Source organism: Aptenodytes patagonicus, chromosome 5 (genome assembly GCF_965638725.1).
Source record: "Aptenodytes patagonicus chromosome 5, bAptPat1.pri.cur, whole genome shotgun sequence".
NCBI lineage: Eukaryota > Metazoa > Chordata > Aves > Sphenisciformes > Spheniscidae > Aptenodytes > Aptenodytes patagonicus.
The window spans coordinates 55,120,655-55,142,436 of NC_134953.1; the positions used below are offsets into that span (position 1 = coordinate 55,120,655).

The window sequence follows — 21,782 nt, forward strand, 5'->3', positions numbered from 1 at the left end:
GTTAGTACCAAGGCCAACAAAAGCAAACTCTCTAGATGATTTCAAACTAAATGTTTTCAGGTAGCTTGGGCCTGCTGCATTTTGTCCTAGGACAGCTGAGCTGGATAGCAACCTCTCCAAACCATTAATTCTTATTTTTGAGAGACACGAGGAGAAAGAAGAATTGATACAGTGCCTAGAGCCCAGGAAATGGGCAGAGAAAAGCCAGAGAATCAAATAATGCAGTTTCATTTCAGTCTATTTTATTCAAGAATTTTAAAATCTTAACCACACCAACAATAGCAAGAATACAAACAATGAGACTGTCAAATCAGCTCAACTTCCTTTTAGCAAGGGTAACAGCTGTGTGGGTGGTCAAGAAGTTGTACATGTCACAACCTGACATAAGCAATATAGGGAAATAACCTAGGATAGAAAAGTTGGAAGATAAGTTGTCGTAAACAGTTCACACAATACATTCTCCTGTTTGAAAAATGGAATTACCAAAGGATCAGGTTCTAGTCAGTATTTTAGTTAATTACCTGGGTGACAGAATAAAGAGATTCTTAGTGAATTTTTGGCAACACAAAAGAGGCAGTACTGGGAAGCTCAGAACTGGAATTCAAAATTATTTTGAAAACTTTGAGGAATAGTAAGAAAGAAGTGGGGTGAAATTCAGCATGGCAAAACAGAAGCTGCTTACCTAGGTTGCAGTAATCTATGGAGAATGCTAAACAGGAGACAAAATAACAGCTGATCACAAACAGAAGGTGAAGGATAATGTTATTAGAAGAAAAGCAGTCATCGTCCTGGAATACACAGCAATGAGCAACTTATGTGCCCTAATCCTCCTGCCAAGCATCAGTGAGGGCTTGGCTAAAACTGAGTTTCGTGCTTCAGAAAGATGGACAAAGAAAACAGCACGGAAACAATTAGACATTTAGAAAACATGACTTGGTATGAACAACTCGATGAATCGGATTTGTTTGGCAGGGAGGAGAAGACTAGGGATTTTCTTTTGTTGGATTTTTTTTTCCCCTAAGAAAGTGCTAGATTTCCTGTGGAGTCTGTAAAAATTTCTACTATTAGAAACATTTAAAAACAGATTAGTCAAACATCTCCACTAGCAGTAGCTAAGATATTTCATTGTGCCTTGGGGGGAAAAGTGGACTAGAGAATGCCCAAGTACTTTTCAGATTTATCTTTATATGAACACAAACCCATATTTCCAGTGAGTAGCTGGAATTTCAAAACATCTACATTCACAGTATTTCATTTAATTGCAGAGTTTGAAATATTTATAGAAGATCTTGAAGATGCTGTAGCAACAGACATTCTTTACTCTGCAAACTGAAATACTACCAACTCCTAATAATAAATGGATATCCTTTAGATGTTCTATGAAGTTTGCACTAGGAGGATATTTTTCATCTACATTTCTCCCTCCTCCTACAGCAGGTCAAATATAATAAATTTTAAGTTTTATTTTGCAACGTAGTTACTTGTTCCAGCACACAATAATATGTGACCAGCCCCAACTTGCATTGGTTAGACAGGTCAGGGAAAGAAGGGGAAAAGGAATGGAACTCAATAGCCAGTCTTCTTGCAGTACTTTTGAGACACAACTTTAACTCTTTTTTAGTGATACTTCTTCCTTTGAGAACCTCTTGATGCAAAACATTTTGCATCATTAACTCCATTTTGGCTTTCTTAAGATATGTTGCATTGAAACTATTAGCAAGTGCCACGTGATCGTCCCACCTTGTAGGCTAAACACTTTAGGATCAGAGAGAATATATTACAAATACAGTTCTCTGCAAAAGCATCCACATAGCAGAGCACTAGGCAGAGCTCTATATTGTTCTCTGTTCAAGATAGGTAATTTTTAAGCAAGATGTTAAGACCAATTTATTTCATACGTTTCAGTTTTAAATTGAACCTGTGCAGTCTAAAAGGTGCTGATTCAGCATACTACATGTTCCTATAGCTACCATGTAGCTATAGCTGCATTTCTTTTTCTGTGAAGCGATCCCATGAATTTCCTCAGCACAGCAATATCCAACTTACTCTTTTAAACAACAAGAAGCAATAAGAATGGCTCCAGGGTCAGAAGAGCTCAGCAGCAAAGTCACAAATGCCAGCCAGTGCACAACCAGTAGAAAAAGACAAGCATTCAAACTTGCAAGTCAGGCTACAGCAACAGCTTCAGTTCAGAGCAGCAGACTAAAACTGTCCTCAGTTTTCCATATGCTTTGTCAGGCCCACACAGCCTAACACCATCTGCAGACAACTGAAGTCAGCCAGTGGCATAGGTCTGACATTCTCAAAGAGAAGACTCAAAAGTCCAGATCATCTGCTGGAGCTTCCTATTTTCAACTCTACATTTTCCCAGCCACACTTACAAATAGCTACTCAAGCATTCAACAGTAACAAAAGATGAATTCTCCTGCTTCCTACTTTCATAGGGAAATGGGAAAATTGCTCCCCATTTACTTTAATCCTGCACTGACTTTGGAACTGAACAGAAGGGGGTGTTTCATAAATAAGTTTAGACTTACTTTGTTTCAGGCAAACCTGAAGCTGCTTAGTCCTTCAAATTAGGGTGAATAATTACTTTTCTTTAAAGGGACTTGATCTAAGTCAAGTTACATTTTAAAACAAGACAACTGAATAGTATTTCAAAATTGCCAAGTTATGTTAAGATCTAAATTAGCATTATTTAGTGTTCAATGGCAAAACTTCAGCAGTAAGGTTGTCCTACTTGCATATCAGATCCAACAAATGAACAAAACCAGTTTGTCTACTGCCACGCATGCAGTTTTGTGTCATGCAGATATATGGAGCTAGCTTAGGTACTGAAAACGACATACTGAATTCAGTATTCCACCCAGAGTATTTCACTAGAAGTTATGTATGTTAGAATAAAATGTAAAGTCAGTCAAGTTCCACAACACCCCATGTCTTTAGAGTTTTTTGTGAAACAAATGTGGCAGAATAACATTAGCCTAGACAAACCACTGTGCCAGTGCAAATAGATTGCTTTTGCTACTCAGATTAGCTCAGACATCTGTGAGTAGCACTTGAAACAGTGCCAACATTTACAGAACTTGAATAATTCAGAGCTTGCCATTAAAGTTATGCTCTCAAAAGCCATTGTCTTTTCATGGTGGCAGAGAGAATACTACCTCTTCCACGTTGAAATGGTTTGACCAGGACAGCTAAGAAATTTCACAAAGTAGAGACACTAACTCATAGTTGGGAGAGAAAAAAGGACATGGACACACACACCTTTAAAAGTATGATTTCCTTCTGATGCAAGTAAAGTTTAGGTGTGCAGATGGGATCTACCAGTCTTAAATCCTTGAAGGAAACTAGTCTGTGAAGACAAAAATCAGTTGAATTGATAGTACGCACTAGCCTTTGTCCATCAAATCAGCGTATCAAAACATGTTTTGCAATTAAGTCTTAGCACATCAACACTTTAAAACACAGTAGACTTGTGCATTTGACTGAATTCCAATCTCTGTTCATATGCAGTTTGATACAGGTCCGTTAAAATACTGAACTAGATTATACTTTAAAAATGCAGACTGAGTATTGCATATTAGTTACTATCCTGCTTAACAAAATTGCAAGATAAAACCACTAAAAAAACCCAGAAGCTGAAGTAGTAAAAATTTGAAATGTTAAAGCAGATGCAAATTTAGGTTCTCCACTTGCCGACTTAAATTACAGTTTAAAAAAAAAAAAAAAAAAAATCTATCTTATACATCCACCATTTCCCTCACCCTGCAGGTGTGCACCCTCACCCTCAGGAGCAGCACTGTTTTGCATATATTTACTTTAAAAGAAGTACCTATTTGGGTTTTTTCAAGACCCATCTAAGCCCATTAAAGGATTTTTAAAATCAATTGAGACAGATATGAACACTCCTGAGTTTGGTGTAGTGTACCCAAGTATACCAGGGACCTTCTCTTAAAATTGAAGATTCAAGTTGAGCACTTCACAAATGATCACAGTTCAGCCATAAACACAGCAACATTTTCGTTTAGCATGCTACAGCAGAAACTTTATTCAGTTCATTTTGAAAATATTTGCAACCAAAATTTATTTTTGTAAACTCACAGAAATAAGCTTTAACATATAGGCTGTATACAACTCAAATACAGGTAATACTTTTAGCAATAACTTACAGATACAAACTAATGATAAACTACAATTTCACAAAGAATTGTAAACATTTTGCACAATTGTCAGTCCTTTCTTTTAGGCAAAGTGCTCTTTTGATGACAAATAAATTAACACACACATAACTAGAGTGGACTACTTCCAGACAATACAAAAAAGTGTTTAATAAGGCTTGTAAACAGTGTAATAGTTATTTATGCGGAATCCATAAAAGTGTCTTGCAGGCTAAACATACTTACATACCTGGGCAGCAAAAATGATCTTGAAAATGCTTTAGATGTTAAATAAAAAGTTAACATTAATATCTTTCCAATGATATTTTTAATACACAATAAATGACTTAAGGTTACATCCTTAATAGTTTATATCCCTGACAGAAAGGAATTAGGTGTGACTTATTGGCAGTTGTGTCATTGAATGGGGTAGCAAAGGCTGGAGTCCAAGAGCTGTAGGTGAATGAGCTACAAAAACAGAAATATTTACTGGTCAACTTCATCAGAGGTAGACACAGATTATAAGCTTGTAAATCTCACTGGGTAATAACAGTTCACTGGTCCCAACCACCACAGCATGCTCTGTTATCTCTAGCCCAGCACTCACACTCCTCCACCCACAGCCTACCTTACACCACTGCTTTGGAGAAAAATAAGCTCAGGCCACACGTGTGGCTTAGAGGGACACAAAACCCAAAAAGTTCTCCCAAAACCTTCACGGTTTCTCCTAATCACAAATATGAGCCAAAGTTGTCGACTTGCTGGGTCATAAGACATGCAATGACTGAAACATACTTTTGACCACCAGGGTCCCCCCACCATGTGTTACTGTGAGGGAAGCTTAAGTTTTCAGTGAAGTTGCTGGATTGAGTATATACCTACAATCCATAGGGTAAGAGTCAGGGAGTGCGTGGCAAACAGTTTTCATCAAAATTACATATTATTAAAAACGTGGCACGGGTGTTTAAAAAAAGTGTTTCATTTCTTATTACTAGTATTCATAGTTTGGAGGAAGCACTAAAAGTGGTCTTCATACCCAGATCTTCAGCTATGCTCTTACAGTGAATGGCTACTGCTTGAAGAGGCACACTTCTTAGTGAGGTGTAGATAGCAAGCACAGTATTAAGATATTCTATAAAGAATACTACAAATTAAAAATCCACTAAGTTTCTTTAATCGGTACTTGGTAAACTGTTCTTGCTACAGTCAATAATGATTTTACTTGGATGTGCAAAGTTGTTATACCTACCATCCATATAGCTGTGTAGAGCAGTTAACATCGTCCCATCCTGGGGTACATATGCAGAGTATGCCATTTCTTCTAACATGGGTGGAGACAGCCTGGAGGGCTGAACTGCTGTGACAGGAGCAGTAGATGAATGATTAGGACTAACATGTTTCTTATGGCGTGCTCTGCAATTTTGAAACCACACCTGAAAAGGGGGAAAAATTTACATGATGTTGATAGATTGCATTTTGTTTCAACACTAGCATAAATAAAAATGTCAGAGTTCTAACTTCAGCTGAATTCAGTTAGTTAGTTGGGCCTTTAACATAACACTGACAGTCCAAACAAAGAAGTATTCATTCTAAGCCTACGTGGTGCCTCAAACAAGCGTGGTCAAGTCAGGAAAGCTTCTGCAGTGACCAGCAGCCCACAAAGGACAGGCACTGCGAGGGGCTGCACAGCTCCCGGGGCAGGCGTCCCACCACGCTGAGCAACAGCACCCACAGCCCCGTACCGCTGCTTAGACTGCTGCCCCAAGGCATGTAATGGGACACAGCCGTCTCCGTGCCTGAACGCTACGGACAGCGAGGCAGGTTTTTCACAGGATACCCATTTTCCTTTTCACATTGAGAAGGGTGCAAGCTTCCACTTTTTTTAAGGCTTGATTGCAGCTGCCAGATACCTCGTTTCTATAGAAACACCCTGTCAATCTTCCAAGCTAGAATGAGCCAGAGGAACTACAAACTTATTTTTATTTATATAAACTTATAAATGTATAGGTTACATTATATATAAAAAAAATCATATTTATGTATAAAAAGAGCATGCATATAATGTTTGCCAAGAGGCATCTTCAAGCAAAGATCCTAAGTTTGTGTTCCTCTCAGTTTTGGATGGCATGCGTACGTATTTTAACTCTGTTCTATAGAACAGATCACTAGGTATTCACTTACTCCTAATGTGCCATACCACAAGCCATTTTCAAAAAGAGTGCAGGTCTTCAGAACAGGCTATTAAAGTCAGAAATTTATATTTAGAAGAGTGCCGATTTCTACACTATTTAGGCTGAGAAGTTTCTTCCTGGAAGATTATTAATCCTCCACACAAAGTGCAAGAGGAATACGGCAAGTTTTCCAAGTTAACATGTTTGTTTTAGACCTATTCCTGACTAAGGATGTTGTCTGAAGTTTTAACATAACTGCCAGATTAGACCTTTTTCCACCTCAGAATAACTACATGGAGAAAATTGTCATTAAGCATTTCCAATGGATGAGTACCAGACTTTGTTACTCAAGTAACTTAGCACAGTTACCTGTATAACACGCCTGCTCAAGCCTGTTCTTTCTGCCAGTTTCTGAAGCGTTTGTGCATCTGGATTGTTGTCCTGAGCAAACTGTGCTTGCATAACCTGAAAAGGCACCATAAGAGATTGCAGTTTTTTATGTGCAGTCCTGAGAGCAGCATTAGAGACTCCTCTCAGACCGTGGTCCTACTCCTTGCCTGTTTTTAGTAAACTGTTGTAATCACTAGTCCCCAGACAGTCCCCAATACATTAAGGGAAGACAAAAAAAAAAAAATCCCCCAAAGCCAAAATACAAGCCCCTTATTATGCTTAACTGAACTGAGACATTTACCAGAAATGAAAGAAATGAATTCTGCTTGGCAGTAGTAAAAATGCAGGAGGTGCTCAATTATGATTGCATTAAAAGGACTGTGGGGCAAAATTCCTTGCAAAGCAATTCAAACATGCTTGATAAAGAAAACGTTTACAGCAGCAGACCACAACGCACAGCATAAAGGAAGGAATGAACTTTGATCCACCTCTCTGAACTTGTCAATCACTATCTACATCTTGCATTATATGGAGCAACTTAACCCTCTTTTCAGCTGCATGGAGGATGCAGGCAACTGGGAAGTGCTTCGTGCCTCTTTTACATTTAATTGACCTGAGGAACACAGAGGCTCCACCTTGGCTGACCTGCACTAAGTAATTGTTTGGTTACACTTATCTTTTTACAGAAAACTGAAGTGAACACTTGTCACTAGAATATGAATTACATTTTTTTGAGGAAGCAGATGTCAACTTGGCCTGCATCCTGAACAGTTTTAGAGCCTAAGGGTTTACCTTATTTAAGGAAGTAAGATTTCATGGATTTCTGCAGGGTATCTTCAGCAACTTAGTAAACTGTAGTTTCTCATTTCTGGATTTTGTCGCTTGATGGTCTGCAAATTTTGCCTGGCTTCACCTTTGAAGATTCAGACTACTTCTCTCCACATTCAGAAACGTTGAAATTATTTATTTTCCTACTGTTTCATACAAAGACATCAAAAAGCGTGGACATCCTTTTGTACAAGTACTTCATGAGGCGTGTTACTACATGCTGCCACTCTGACAGTCACTTATCCCTCTGATGCCTCTCTTGCTGGAAGTAAAGTCTTATACCAGCATCAAGGACAGGTATATTGACGGCAAACGGGAAGAAGCCCTGAATACAGTTCCTACTCTGACGGCTGGGCCTGTCTCCCATTCAGCTACTGCCGGAAAAGAAAGTTCCGTTTCACAGAAGTTCGAGCTTGATGTCCAGAGCCCTTGCCCTGTGCCCTTGTCAAATTATTGCTAACATGCTTGTTTTGTATTAACAACACATTCTGTCTCCAGTCATGGCTGAAATAGCAAACCAAGCTTTGAACAGCCACATGCCATGTTATATAGCACTGCTTAAATGCTTCACATGTGTTAGTTATTACACCTCAACTTCAGTTTTTCTCAACTGCTTTCACCACAAACAAGAGAACAGGCCAACAAAACAGAACTCAGACTGAGACTGTAGAAAACGAATGGCGTAGTGGCCATGTGTGACCAGAAATTCAAAGACGTTATAAACTGAAAGCAGGGATGCGTAGCTAGGATTCAATAGAAAGCCACAAGCTTTCTTCCCACTACAGGTTGAAACCTCTAAAGCTAGTCTCACCACTACCCCTTTCATGGGGAGCTGGCCCTAGTCATGGTGTTTTTCCCTAGAAAGCTAATTTAGGTGGAGTGGTGATCCAGAGGGTGAACTCACTCATATTTGAGGCAGTCCAGAGCTAACTCTTGCCAAGGTAGCAACAAGAGAAGAAGTCTTGAAAGCAGAGCAGATGCAGGCAATCCCCTTCCCTCCCCCTTCAGGGTAGGCTTGACCCTACAGGAGGGATTTCAGTTTGGTACTTCCAGACTTCCTAGCTCCCACTTCCCTTAGTCTTGACCATGGAAAGGAATAGAACTAGTGGCTGAGCTAATATAAAGGGATATTGGAAAAACATACTTCAATAACGCATGTTCAAGAACAAATTGGACAGCACAAGAATTGCTGCCAAGTACTTCAAATGCACTTTCCCCATATTTCACTCCACCCCACTCTACGAAAAAATGTTTTTTTTCACCTAAAATGTGCAGCATTAAATACTGAAGCTAGGTCTTGAAATATGACACCAAGACTATAATGACTTTAGTGTATTTTTAACAGGCAGAGCTCAAAGACACTAAGGAAATCAGCACGTGAAGCATTTTGGAAGGGCTAGGAGAAGAAGAGAAGGAAGGAAAGATGAGTCCCTGTTGATAGTCTGTCTTCCTGGTGTACAGAAGTATAGCCAAGACTATAACATATGATCTAAAAAGCAAGTATTGAGGAGAACCGTCTTAGGAGGGAAAAGGGCAATCAAGAAATAAATGCGCAACTATTCCCTGTCTTCTCTATAAACCAAAGCAAAACAAGAAACAGTCATTGACGGGAGTCAACCTGTGTTCACGTGGATATAAACAGGAACCCACAATACTTACCTGGTTTGAGAACACAATCTTTTGCAGCCCTTACTGTTCATTACAACAAAATTGAAACTGCCATCCTATCAGTGTCTTGAAGTCATATACAGTACCCATCTTTAGTACAACTCTTCACATTACATAATTCTAAAAATATTTTGTCTTTATTATGTGTAGCGATGTAAATGCCTGATTAAATAGATTTCATCGAGCAATCAAAATAGAACAACCTTTTTGTTTCCACTCTGCAGAATTACTGGCTGCCCCCAGGGAAATAAAAATCTTGAAGAGTAACTATTTCATATTAAACTGCTGAAGCTAACAAACAATTCCAGAAACATGCTGTGTCTTGATAGTTTATGAAATAGTTTAAAGCATGCAAGCTTTTTCTTTCTCCCCATATGCATCCTATTTCCTATCGGTTCAGCACCTATGTCCTGCATAAACCTGAACTATGCAAGTTTTTAGCACTGCCTCTACCTGGAGTTGATCTGCTGTGAAGCTGGTCCGAGCTCTTTTTGCTGGTTTCGGATGATTAACATCTTGTTCTGTTAGTAATGCTCCTTCCACACTAATCCCATTACCTGAAGCATTAAAAAGAAAACAACACTGTCTGCTAAACATTCAAAACAATGTTATTCATAAGTCAGACTGTCCTCCAACAATAACCAACAGCACTTGGCCAGCTGAATTTCAACTTTAAAAAAGCTATATTCTGTTCAAAGTTAAATTGATCTGGCACCATTACCCAACCGACTCCCTTGCAAGTGAGGGAAGGAATAGATCCAGCATGATATTCTATCAACTAGATAGGCTCTTGCTTTCTTTTCCTTAGAATAGAAAACAAGTTATACAAACTTTAAAAAAAATTAAAACATCAAGTAATTTGCACATTATTTTAATTCAAGAACCTGTGCTTCCAGCCTTAGTAAAGCTAAGTAATTACCTCTTAATAAGGAAGATGAAGTAAAACTCAACAATTTAATTAAAACTAAACCACAAACATAGTTCTTAACAAAAGCAGTATGTTACCGTTTTCAACTTCTCTTTTCAGATTGTCCAACATGCAGTCATAATGTACTCTACAAAGGACTTTCTCTTCAACCAAAGCGAACTCCTCTCCAGTAGAAAGCTGTCTTTTGCAGGAGAAGCATGCAAAGCATGCCAAGTGGTACACGTTTCCTTTAGCCCTTCGGACCCAGTCAGTAGAATGAATGTGCCTCCCGCAGCGGGAGCAGCGGGTGCCATACCGCCTGCAAAAACAAAGGCAACGGGGGGGGTGAAGGCACAGACACTAAACCGTCTCGGGCAAAAGGGTGACTCCGGGAGGGTTAGAGGCGACCAGGATATGGCAGTGCAGCTGAGACCTGCAGCAAGTAGGCTGACCACAAGGGATGAGGGGACAGCTTAATTGTGCTTTTATTGCAACAAAATCAGCAAGTTTGTATCTGGTAGCTTAAGGCAAGACCACTACTGAACTACAGAAGTTAATATGTGCATAAGGCACAGTAAAATTGAAACTTGTTAACTGCTACATGAATTCACAACTCTTCATCTTTCCTTTCATAAAGATAATTACTCTTTAAAAAGCTGTGAGTGGGAGATGGAAACAGCTGACTTGGCATTCAAAATTCTCCCAATTATTCAAATATATTTCACATTACTCTAGTGGTAGTCTGAATTATTATATTTAGCTACATCATCATTCACTAATCATTCAGTCCCCTTCAGCAGAAGAAGGGGGAAAACCTGTATCTTCATAGTTATTTCCTTAATTACCTACCATCACATTATGATTTTAAAAGAAATTCAAATATCTGCAGGTATTTACATTACTACAGTAGAATATTTTTCTTTGAAGGGGAAACCAGCCACCAAGATCTGTTGTTTATGCAGATAAGAATTTGTCCTGAAAAATCTTTGCAGGCTCATAAGGGTTTTTTTTGGTTTGGTTTTTTGTTTTTGTTTTTTTCACATCCCACAAAACTTCATTTTTCCAGAAGTTCACAGTATTCAGCCTGCCCCCTCCCTCTCTTTCAGTGTCAAAACTGAATAGCTGGACATAATCCATTCACTGCACAGGTGAGAAACCCATAAATAGTTTGGTCTGGGGAAGTACTAGCAATCACACCAATAGCAAAAATTTTTTGCTATTTTCTGAACCAAAGACTTTGTATCATGAGTACTTTCAGTGCCAGCACGAATAAATAATATTCTTCCTTATAGGCTTAGACCTTAATCTCAAAGAATACTTCATGTTCTAAATCAAATTGATCACAGAAAGGTATAACTGCTGAAAGCTTCTTTTAAAGATCACAGGATTTATTCTGGGTTGTTTTTGTACTCCCATGTGATACCCTAAGTCTCATACCAGTGGAGTGCTAGTCCAAACAGAATATCATCTCAACTCTACCTTGTATCCTCAATCAGCATTACCTAAGGATGATTTTTTTGCACATAGGATAGCTTTACAACCTTACTGTGGCAGGGACTCTGACTTACTTTTTCCCCCCCCCGCGCATACAGAAGTAAGTTATTGTATAAATGCAGTAGCTATGCATAACAATGGAGGGGCAGAGGGGAGACTTAATAGGTAGTTACATTAGACGGGCTTGGGGTTTCCCAAGTCCCTCTGCAAGGAATGTCAGAGTTTAGCTACTGAAAATAAACCTAGCAAATAAAAACCAAAGAACCTAAATGTGCATTTTAGTTGTGGCTTAAGTGAAAAGTAACAAGCAAGTGTAACACGTTATCTAATAAAATTATATTCCTGTATGAGATACCTGAAATAATCAAGTTTGCAGAAGATATCTTTATCTTTGATGTAACAGCTGGTATGCCTTCCTAGAGATGTTCTGCAAACACTGCATGACAGACAGCGCACATGCCAGCAGAGGTCGTTTACCTGCAAAAACACAAAAGAAAAATACCTCTCAACGTTTATGCTATTACATTTATGCTACCAATATTAGATTTCATATTTACAAAAACTGTTTTTTCCATCCATACAGACAAGGCCAAAAATTACATGTACCACGATTCATGGAAAATTTATCTTCAAGGCAAAATATTTTTCCTATAGAACTGCATGCATATTAAGGGTTAATTAATTTGATGGAGATCTTCAGAATAGGCCTTCATGGTTTTGTAATTAAAAGCACCAGAAGAGGAAGCAAGAGATTCAAGTTCCACGTAGATATTTTGTGCCCGGTTCTGTTCTCATAGCATTAGAGTAACAGAGCAAGTTTTGGCCTCACATGACTTTGGGAAGGCAGCTAACTTACATACTTTTGTTTCCCAGTCTGTAAAAAGTCCTGCCTAACAAAGAACAAACCTTGCAAAGTGATTTGAAGTTTTAAAGTGTGAGCATTGAAGGGAAAAAGTCTGTCAAACAGAAACACACCATGAACCACATCTTCATTTGCCAGCTTTCTGTTAAAGCAAAGTTAGTGAATGGACTGTGAGTTTCAAAATACCAGCAGTCATTTTAATAGCAAATTCAACAATTCTTTAACATGTAATATCCATAGTGAAACTAGACATAGTCGTGGAAAACAGCAGAAAGCAGTTTTGAAAGCTCGCATATAATTTTTTGGGCAAATAAATTGAGTGCAATTATTTTCATCTCTTCTTTCCTATAAAGAGAACTCTTCGTCATGCAGACATTGTGCATCACACATCAGCTAAATACCTTAAATAAATTTGAAAACCCAAGACTCCCAGTGACCATAAAAATTAAGTAATAACCCTCTGGATAATCCCATGCTGCATAGGAGGAATTTTGTAAACCAAACAATGACTAAGTTTAGATTTCCTTTTTTTTTTTTTTTTTTTTTTTAATTTTCTGAGCCAATTTCTCATCTCATCCCAAACAGCCCATATATTGCCTATGGCAAAGCAGCAGATTTGAGATAATCCAGGACGTGTCTTTCATCAGAACACTGCCAGACAAACCACAAAGAAAGTGGGGTATTGACTCCAACACTCATGCTAGAATCACCCGTTTCAGTCATTCTTCAGGTTATAACATTACGGTTTGCAGTTGCCCAACGCTCTCCCAACTATTATCCTTGTTGGCAGCCATCTTCCCATACACTGACAAATTTACACCACAACATAATGCAAAACTGTTGATAACAGCCGTCACCGAATTGATCCTCCCAAGTATCTCCTAAAACAGCAGCACTGCAGGCAGACACAGGGCAGCAGCACTTGGCCCAGACCAAGCCTGCTCAGCAGTCCCCCCGCGCGAAGGCTCCCCAGGCGACCCCCCGCAGGGGCGCACACCAGGAGCCCCGGGGAAGGCGAGAGCTGACATCCCAGCCACACAAAGCTCATCTCACCGCCTGGTCTTCAGAGGCTAATGCTCTTCCACAGAACAGGACATCAATAGCTTTGATAGTTGTCCCATTTGATGTCGCCCGTCTACATTCTTACTTATTAATTTACAGGGCTGAAGTTGGAAGACGTACTGCTGATGATCAGCAAGATACCAGTTTACCAGCACAGATTCCTTTCTCTCTCTGCCTGTGCAGGAAGCAGTAACAAACAGCTAATTGAAACCTAAGGCTAAATCATTCAGAGGTCTTTTGCTCCAAGCCACATTACCCCGACTGTTCATACAGGAGACAGCAATAATCAGTAAACGAGCTACCAAAGTGTCACTGGAATTAGTGGGACTGGGACCAAGTTCAAGCTGCTCCGCTCCCAGTCCTACCGCGCTATTCATGTGCGAGCCCAGCCTGTTGCAAAGGCGGCTTGGATTTGCTAGAACAAAAGGTATATAGCAGCTCCCCCACACCTGCACCTACCCTATTTTAAATGAACACCAACCCAGCATACGTGTTCCTTTGACCTCCTCACCCCAACTGAGATCTAAGCGAAAGATCTCATAATAACATCGAGATGTTTTCAGCGGCGTTACCGACTTTCACTTTGCAGGATATACAGTGGCTCTATTTAAGGCTGCATCTAATGGAATCAAGTGCCTTCTAGCACGACTGTCTAATCTCACTTTTGAAAGGAGAGAGGGCAAAAGTCTGATCCAGGATAATTTTAATGGCCGTAATACAGAAGGAATATAGCCCCCCTCCCAACCACATTAACACTTTCTGTTTAAAGTCACATGGTTTTGTTTGGTTTTAAATGATCTCACTCCTGAATGCTCAGGCTAGCAAAACTACTCTGCAATCACACAGCTCGTTTCCTTCACAGACGTTACTAGACCACCTTTTGCAGGAATAACTTATTTCCACGTTTCTCAAGAGGCACTTTTTGCTTTGAGATTCACGACATCGCGCTAGAAGACTTGTTTTAGCTAATAACAAATGGGTCACACCGCCACCGCTTAACCAGGAGCGTAAAGCACGGCAAGGAAGTTACCCATGCTCTGAACCATCAGCTTTCTTCCCCGCTCTCTCCCACAGCACGTCAAGAAAATACAATCCCAGAAACGCAGAAAAGCGTTACCCAAAACATAAGCAGCAATTCCGTTTTCCTCTAAGGCCCGAATCTCACAGACAAGCACGCAACTAACTTCGTACTTTTAGGTACTCCCGTTTCCGCAGTAACTCCACTGGCGCTCGCAAGCCGACGGGCACGCCGTTTCGGGTGGAAAGGGGAGCAAGCCACGACGACGGCACAGACGCCGACAGCTCCCGCAACAGCGGCGCGGGAAAGCGGTTCGGAGAGGCGTGCCGGGAGGGGGGGCAAGGTTCCTCGGAGCCCGCTGCCCGCTCACCGCCCCGAACCGGGCTCCGTGAGGCTCGCCAGGCGCCTCCGACGGCCCCAGCCGTCCCGGCGGGCTCTCCCCCGGGCAGCCCGGGCGCCAGCCGCGGCACCGGGCCGGGCCGGGCCCCGCGGCCTCGACACAGCGGGAGCCGGTCCCGCGGCCGACACCGCCCCGCAGCACGCCGGGCCACGTCGGTGGGGAGACGCTGCCGCCACCGGCCCCGCCGTCCGAGGCCGGGCGGCCCCCCCGCGAGGCGCCGGGCCGGGCGCTCTTACCTTCAGCAGGTACTTGTCCACGATCTCCAGGCCGCAGCTGCTGCACACGCACTTGCCGGGGGCGCAGCCGGAGCCCGAGGCCATGGACCGCGGCGAGGAGGAGGGCGACAGGGCGGCGGAGGAAGAGCAGGAGTCCTCGTCGGCCGCTGCGGGGCTCGCCTGCGGGGGAGCGCGCGGGAGACCGCGGTCAGCGCCCGGCCCCGCCGGCTGCCGCCAGCCTCGCCCGGGAGAGGCGGGGAGCTCCGCGCCGGCCCGGCCCGGCCCGGCGGTCTGCCGGCACCTACGGCGCCCCGCCGGGGAGGGTCGCGGCGGGAGCCGGCGTTTCTCCGCGGGGCCAAGCGGAGGGGCCGCCGGACTCGAGCGGAGAGCGGCGGAACCGCAAAGCGACAGAAGCGGCCGCCGCCCCGCACCGGGCACCGGCGCCGCGCTCGCCCCGCGCCGCCCCCTCCCCGCCGGCTGCCGCCCGCTCCCGGTGCGCTCGCTCGCCGCCCCGCGCACCTTCTCCGAGGGGCCGCCGAGCGCGGGAAGGTCCTTGTCCTCCAGCCTGCAGACGAACATCGGGTCGCTCTTCCAATACATGGCACTGCCCTACCGCATACCAGCTCCGCTGCGGGCGGCGGGGGCGCGGCGAGGCTGCTCCGGGGACCCCGCGCCAGGTCTCTGCTCTCAGCGCCTGCAGGAAAAAAGTTTTGTTTTCAAGTGGGTGGACCCCGCCGCGCGGGGACCTGCCTCGCTGGCCTCACCTCCTGCGCAAAACCCGCCTTCTGAGCATGGCGGGATCGTTATCTCCGCCAGCGAGCCCGCGCCGGGCTTTGTGCTGGGGGTGGGGGGGAACGACCCAACAACAACAACAACAAACCAGCAACGAAAAAAACCAAAGGCTCCCCCCGCGTTTGTCTTCATCGTTTGCCACAGCTTCCCCCCGCCGCCCCAGTCTGAACAAAGATTCGAGTTACATCTCTGTATCAGCAAAGAAGGCAAACACGACGGAAAGCAGGAGTATGTATGAAAGGGAAAGGTTTTTCCATACTGCTGAAACCCAAAGCCCGAGCATATTCCTGTAGCTTAGACTCACAACTCCTAAATCTACCTCGCTGCTTCTACTCTTGCTCGCGCCTCCAAGATCCCATGATAAAACCTTTCTCGTTAAGCTAAAAAAAGGAGCATCTGAGCTGCCCAAAGGCCGTAGCGTTACTCCGGTTCTGAAATCAAGCCTGAAAGACCACGGATGTTGCTAATTAACATCAGTGTCTTCGGTCGCGCCGTGGACAGAGGGTGCTAGGAGCTGGCTGTCCACAGCTCCCCGGAAAACCAAAAAATTTCTTTCAGCGAAGGGGGGGCGTAGGTTACTGGCAGGCTTTTTCCACGATTACAAACCTTGCCCGCAGAGTTCCCTCAAACCAAATACTGCTGGTGTTCTCGGGACATTTCAGGAGAATAAAGCAACAGCTTGTCCATGGCAGGTGAGGTAAATAACCGGGGTGTCTGCTTCTCTGCACGTATTTAACTAGCCAGGTGTTTTTAATTAAACTTGTCGTTATGTTTCCATCTTTCCCCCTCCTCTCTTTGTTTCAGCTCCGCCTGACGATAGATGCAAGACATGTTGCAGAGCCTCAGTAAAGCAAACAGAGAATTGCCCGTATGCTTAGAAATACGACAAGTTTGATAGAGGGGAATTCTGCTTTTGAGAAGCTGTATGAAAGGAGAAGCCCCATATTCTTCTCCCCCTAAAAATTATGATCGTTGTTTCAAATCCCAGGACCCCATTCTGCAGGACGGTAACTGAACGAGTGGCGGTGCCGCGCCCCGGTAAATCCGGGGCGTCCCCAGCCAGTCACTCGTTTGTCCAGCGCTAAAACCGACCTAACCCTGGACAGAATCTCGCTTAAATTTAGTCCTAATGTCCCTCACAGCCGCTGCCACAGCGAGGCAAGTAGTGGTTTGCGTTTTTTTCTGGCCGCGGCGAGGCTCGGGGCAGCGCGACCGACAGCCAGCCCGGCCGCGGCGCGGCGGGCAGAGCGGGGGCGGCGGGCCGGAGCCCCCAGCGGCCCCGCGGCGGCGGGCGGACGCGGGACACCGCCGTCCCCTGGATGCCCCGGCCTGACCCCCCCGCTGGCCCGGAGGCGGCTTTCGGGCGCCTCCCCGGCTGTCCCGGGGCTGCCCGCGCCGCCCCCGGCCCGGCCCCTCTCCCTCGACGGCCCGCGCCGCCGGAGCGCGGCCGAGGCAGCCCCGCGGGGCGAGGTCCCGCAGACCCCGGGCCCGCCTGCGCGCTTCCCGCGGGGCCGCCCGCCCCGGGAGGCGACGGGCTGCCGCCCCGCAGAGCGCGGTGCTGCGCCCCCGGTGCCCCGGGGTAACCGCACCTCGCCGCCGCGCCGCGGGGCGAAGCGGGGCGCGCACCGCCCCCACCCCCCCGCTCCCGGCCCGGGGACCGCGCGCCGGGGTTTTCCCTCGGGCCTCTGCTCCCCGTCCGCGGCGGGGTGGCACGGGCCGTCACCGGCCGAGTGCTGGAGCGGCGAGTGTCCAAGGCCACGCGTCGACGCGGCCCCGCGGGCGCCGGCGGGGAGGAGCGCGCGTCCGCGCCCCGCGGAGAGCTCGTCCCGGAGCCGCATCCAGCGCGGAGCCCGCCGGGACTCCCTCTCCTGCGCTCTGCGCGGATCTCCCCGTCCGTGACCATCAGAGGTACGACATTAGAGCTATCATCTGTCCTAGGCGGCACGACAGAAAACGAGCACCTGATGGGGGGCCTCCAAAGAGAGGTGCCGCGGAGGAAACGGGGGCCAGACCGGCCGTGAGGAGAGCCCTTGGTAAGCCCGGGGTGCGACGAGACCCGTTGCACGGCCGGGAGCAGCGTCGAGTTTGTTGCTCGTCCGTCCTTTTTCTGCGCTGTCAACGACTTAGTTCAGGGTGTTCGTGCGCGCTTCACGCAGGGCTGCGTATTAGATTTCTGTAAGATAACTCCCTTTCTGTATGCATACACCTTTTCTCTCTGAAAAAGATAGCAGTAGGAGCCAACGAAGTCCATCCGCGCGTTGTTCTCCACGGCGATTGCGAACGTGCAGCACCAATTCATAAAGCGGGTGCTGGAGAAAAACCGGTGTACGGGAGATTTCTCCGTGTTTCTTATTATTTTCGGAGCCCGGCTCCGCCAGACGACGAGCGGGCGCAGCGGAGAGCCGCGGATGCACTGGCGGCCAGGGAAAGGCGGCCCCCCCCCCCCCCCCCCCCGGCCGCCCGGCTCCCCACCTCGCTGGCGCCCCGCGACAGTCCCCCTCCCGCCACCCGCGATCCCCTCCGCTCCCTGCCTCGTCCCGGGCCGCGGCACCGGGGTCGCCTCTGCGACCGTGCGCTCCCTGCGGCGGGGACCCCGCCGCCCGCCCCGAGGCTGTGGGGAAGCGCCCGCGCGGTGCGAGGGTCTCTGCGGCGGCGGAGCGGGAGGCACGCTGCGGGGGTACGGGGCTTGGCGGGTCCTGTCCGGGGCCTCCCCGAGGGCTGCGCGGAGCCGTGGGCTGGGTCGGCGGCCCCGGGGGAGAGGGAGGCGCGGAGGGGCAGGAGGACAAAGGCGCCCCGAGAACCGGCGCGGCGACAGTCAGCTAGCAGAGCCTGGTTATTGCTATGGCCGGGGGTGCTTCGCAAGAGGTGAGCGTTTTTGCCGAGCTTATTGGAGAGGCGTTATTTCCGAGAAGAGGTCGGAAACTCTATAGTGTGTACAGGGTGGACGTGGAAAGTGCATGGGCTTGGTTACCCGGGCTCCGCCCGTGCTTCGCCTGTGCGCTTTTATCACCTATCTCTCCAAAGTCCAGTCTAAATTTCATCGTTTCAATTACACGCCCTCGATGTTTTAGTGAGTATTCCCAGCATCGTTTTTTGAGGCGATGAAAACACGCAGACACGCAGGCTTTAGGGACTTTCCGATTTCTGCGCGCCCTCGTCTCCCTGCTGCTGTCTCCATGCACACCGGAGGGATGCACGGCTCAGGTGCTGCTTTAATCCCGCCGCTCCTCGCCCCGCGGGCTCCGCGCCCGGGGCACCGGGCCCTGCGAAAGGACCCCGCGGCGGGGGGGTCGTCGGCGGGCTCTCAGCAGGGAGGGACGGGAGGGAAGGGGAACCTGCCGGGGGCAGGCAGTCCGCCGCGGTTGGGCCGGGCCGGGCTGGGCAGGGTGGCCCCGGTCTGGTCCTGTAGAGGCTGAGAGCGGAGCGGGGGACTCCCGCGGGACCCTCCGACGGGAGGACTGCGTCTGGTTCCGATTCCTCACTCTCACAAGTAATGCAAGGATGTGTGTGGGTGGGAGTGCTAATCAGTTGCACATAGGAGAGAACTCTTAAATATTTGACGGTAAGGCGCAGCACGAAGAAAATACTGAACGCGGAGAATCAGGGCTGTTTTAACGAGAGGGTGTTGGCATATAGACTGCTTAATCAAAGACTGCACCGTAGTGCAAGTGCGTGCGGCTGGATGTTTCTCTCTGGAGGTTGCTCTAGCGAAACTGGTTCTCCCGTTAAAACACGGTCTGCTGAGAAATTAAAAATGGCATTGTGGTCAGGTTACGAAAAACGGGCGCTGAGACTAGGGCCGCGGTAAGCCGGGCCGCCCATCCCCGGCTAGTCCCGTCGGGCACGGCCGTCGTCGCTGCCCGGGCGACGCATCCCTGCGCCCAGCACCGGCAGCTTCCTCAGCGCCGTGCCCCGCCCGGCTGAGCCCGAGGACGACGGCGACCGGCGAGCCCCCTCCGCGCTGACTGCGCCTCTGCTAACGCCGCGTTCTCGGCGGTGCCGGCGCGCCGCGGGCGCGGAGCCTGGCGGGACACGGCGGGACGAGCGTTTCGCTCGCGGTGCTTCGCACGGCTGCCGGGGGGGCAGCGGGGACGCGCGGACCCGGCAGCGGAGCTGTCCCCGCGCCGCCCTCCCCGCAGCCCGCCCCGCGCCGCCCTCCCCAGCGGCCTCGCGACTCTCCCGGGCGCTCGCCCCGGGCGGCCCCGCTGCGGGACCCGCCGGGTCCCCGCCGCCTGCCCCGCCTCCCTTTCCCGCTGTCTGCTCCGGGGGGTTCGGGCCCCGCTTGGCTGGAAATGCGTTTCTGTGTCCCGCTTAGCGGATGCGTGCCCTAATCTCGCAATCTCACCTCCCCGTTCGCTTATGGGCCTCCGGGTCTCTCCGTGCTCCCGAGGGACGCTTGGGCGAGGCAGGGAGGAGGGCCCGCGGGCAGGCTGCTCCCACTCTCTGCAGTTCGCTCCTTGTGTAACGGCGGGGCCATGTGGTCACCTCCTTCGCCAGCAGCTGTCTGGCAGGAGAGACTGATCGGAGAGGAAAGCCTGACAGCTATCGCAGGACAAAGTTCGCTTCCATGCAAGCTCCCCTCTCTTGTCTCAGCCATCTTCTTACACGTACTCTGGTATTTGCCCACCTGCCAGTATCCAGAGGTTTTCCATCTGTAGCCCACAGCGTCCTGGGCTGTGGGGGCCTCTGTGGGCTGTGGAAGACAGGCAAGGAAATCGAGCCAGCACTCTCGGGCTTGCTCTTTTGTGAGTTTGCGGCCCCACTGGCTCCAGCCACTGGTAAAAGCTGCAGGGTTTGGACTAGCCCTGAATTTTTGGTTCTGGGCTGGTTTAACGAGAACGAACACAGTCTCTTACCAATGACTTGTTTTCCAAATCAGCGCAATGCACTTTTCTTGGGCCAGGCTGTCTGTCTCCACTTTGTGGGTCCAGGATCTTCCAAAGCTGCACACATGTGGCTTTTGTTCATGGCTGTTCCAGTGTGGAGCTCTGCATTGCTTAATTGTGAATGACCAGATCAGTCAAAGGGAAAAGTTTCTATTTCCTAATTGGATTCCTGAGCCAGTGGTTCCCTCACCAACATCCAGAACTTGATGCAATTTGTCTTTTTTTTTTTTTCCCCCTTACAGGAAAAAAAACCTGGGGGCTGGAGGGATGAGGAGGCAGAGGGCAAGAAGGGAGTCAGTGGGATGCAGCCCTGCATCTTCTTAGAGCATTAGCCCCTGCACTGCAGGAGGAACTGCAGGGAGTCATTTCAGCACTCCAGTGTGCAACTGCAATAACTTTGCTTCATTTACTCAGATCCACTTATGTCACCTCTTGGTTCCTGCACTATGAACAGACTATCTGGATGAAACCTGTGCGTGTTCGAACGAAGTGTTGCACCTATGCGTTCCTGAAATCGCGGTGAACGCTTTATCTAGACGTTGACTTTTAAGTGTCTGTGCTAATTGTGTCACGCTGTCATTCAGTTAGGGAAAGTGCTGGGGACAGAGGAAATTAAAGCAGCGATGAAATTATGTAAAAGAGCATTTTGCCCTTAACCTACCGGAGGGCAAAACCAAAATGGAAACCATCGTCGGTTGTTTATAAATACATAGCTACAAAGCTCGCTGCGTGTTTTCAGTTGTAAGGATGTCCTGTTTTCTGTGAGCATGGTAACTCCATGCTGAAGGGCCTGAAAGGTTCCCCGGAGCTATCATATCTGCCCGCTTAATTCCTTTCACTTCTGTTTATGCGATGAATAAACACTACTCTGGCAGGAGACCTGGGCCGTCAAATGGAAACGCGTGTGCCGGGGGGAGGAGGGGGCCCGC

The 21,782-nt window shown here is 47.4% G+C and overlaps 1 protein-coding gene across 3 annotated transcripts; it reads right to left on the reverse strand.

Annotated features, from left to right (window-relative positions):
- Positions 1 to 4,528: 4,528 nt before the first annotated feature.
- On the reverse strand, positions 4,529 to 20,409 carry LHX8 (LIM homeobox 8). 3 transcript variants are annotated; one of them, XM_076338204.1, is made up of 9 exons: positions 20,313 to 20,409; positions 15,695 to 15,869; positions 15,197 to 15,355; positions 11,974 to 12,095; positions 10,223 to 10,443; positions 9,671 to 9,774; positions 6,701 to 6,796; positions 5,410 to 5,593; positions 4,529 to 4,628 (listed from the first exon to the last, which is right to left on the reverse strand). In XM_076338204.1, the coding sequence occupies exons 2-9, from the start codon at positions 15,773 to 15,775 to the stop codon at positions 4,552 to 4,554; spliced, it is 1,044 nt and encodes a 347-aa protein (XP_076194319.1). In that variant the 5' UTR covers positions 15,776 to 15,869; positions 20,313 to 20,409; the 3' UTR covers positions 4,529 to 4,551. The 3 variants fall into 3 exon arrangements, with proteins under 3 accessions (XP_076194319.1, XP_076194320.1, XP_076194321.1); XM_076338205.1 differs by lacking the exon at positions 20,313 to 20,409 and adding an exon at positions 16,574 to 16,600; XM_076338206.1 differs by lacking the exon at positions 6,701 to 6,796.
- Between the last annotated feature and the right edge of the window lie 1,373 nt (positions 20,410 to 21,782).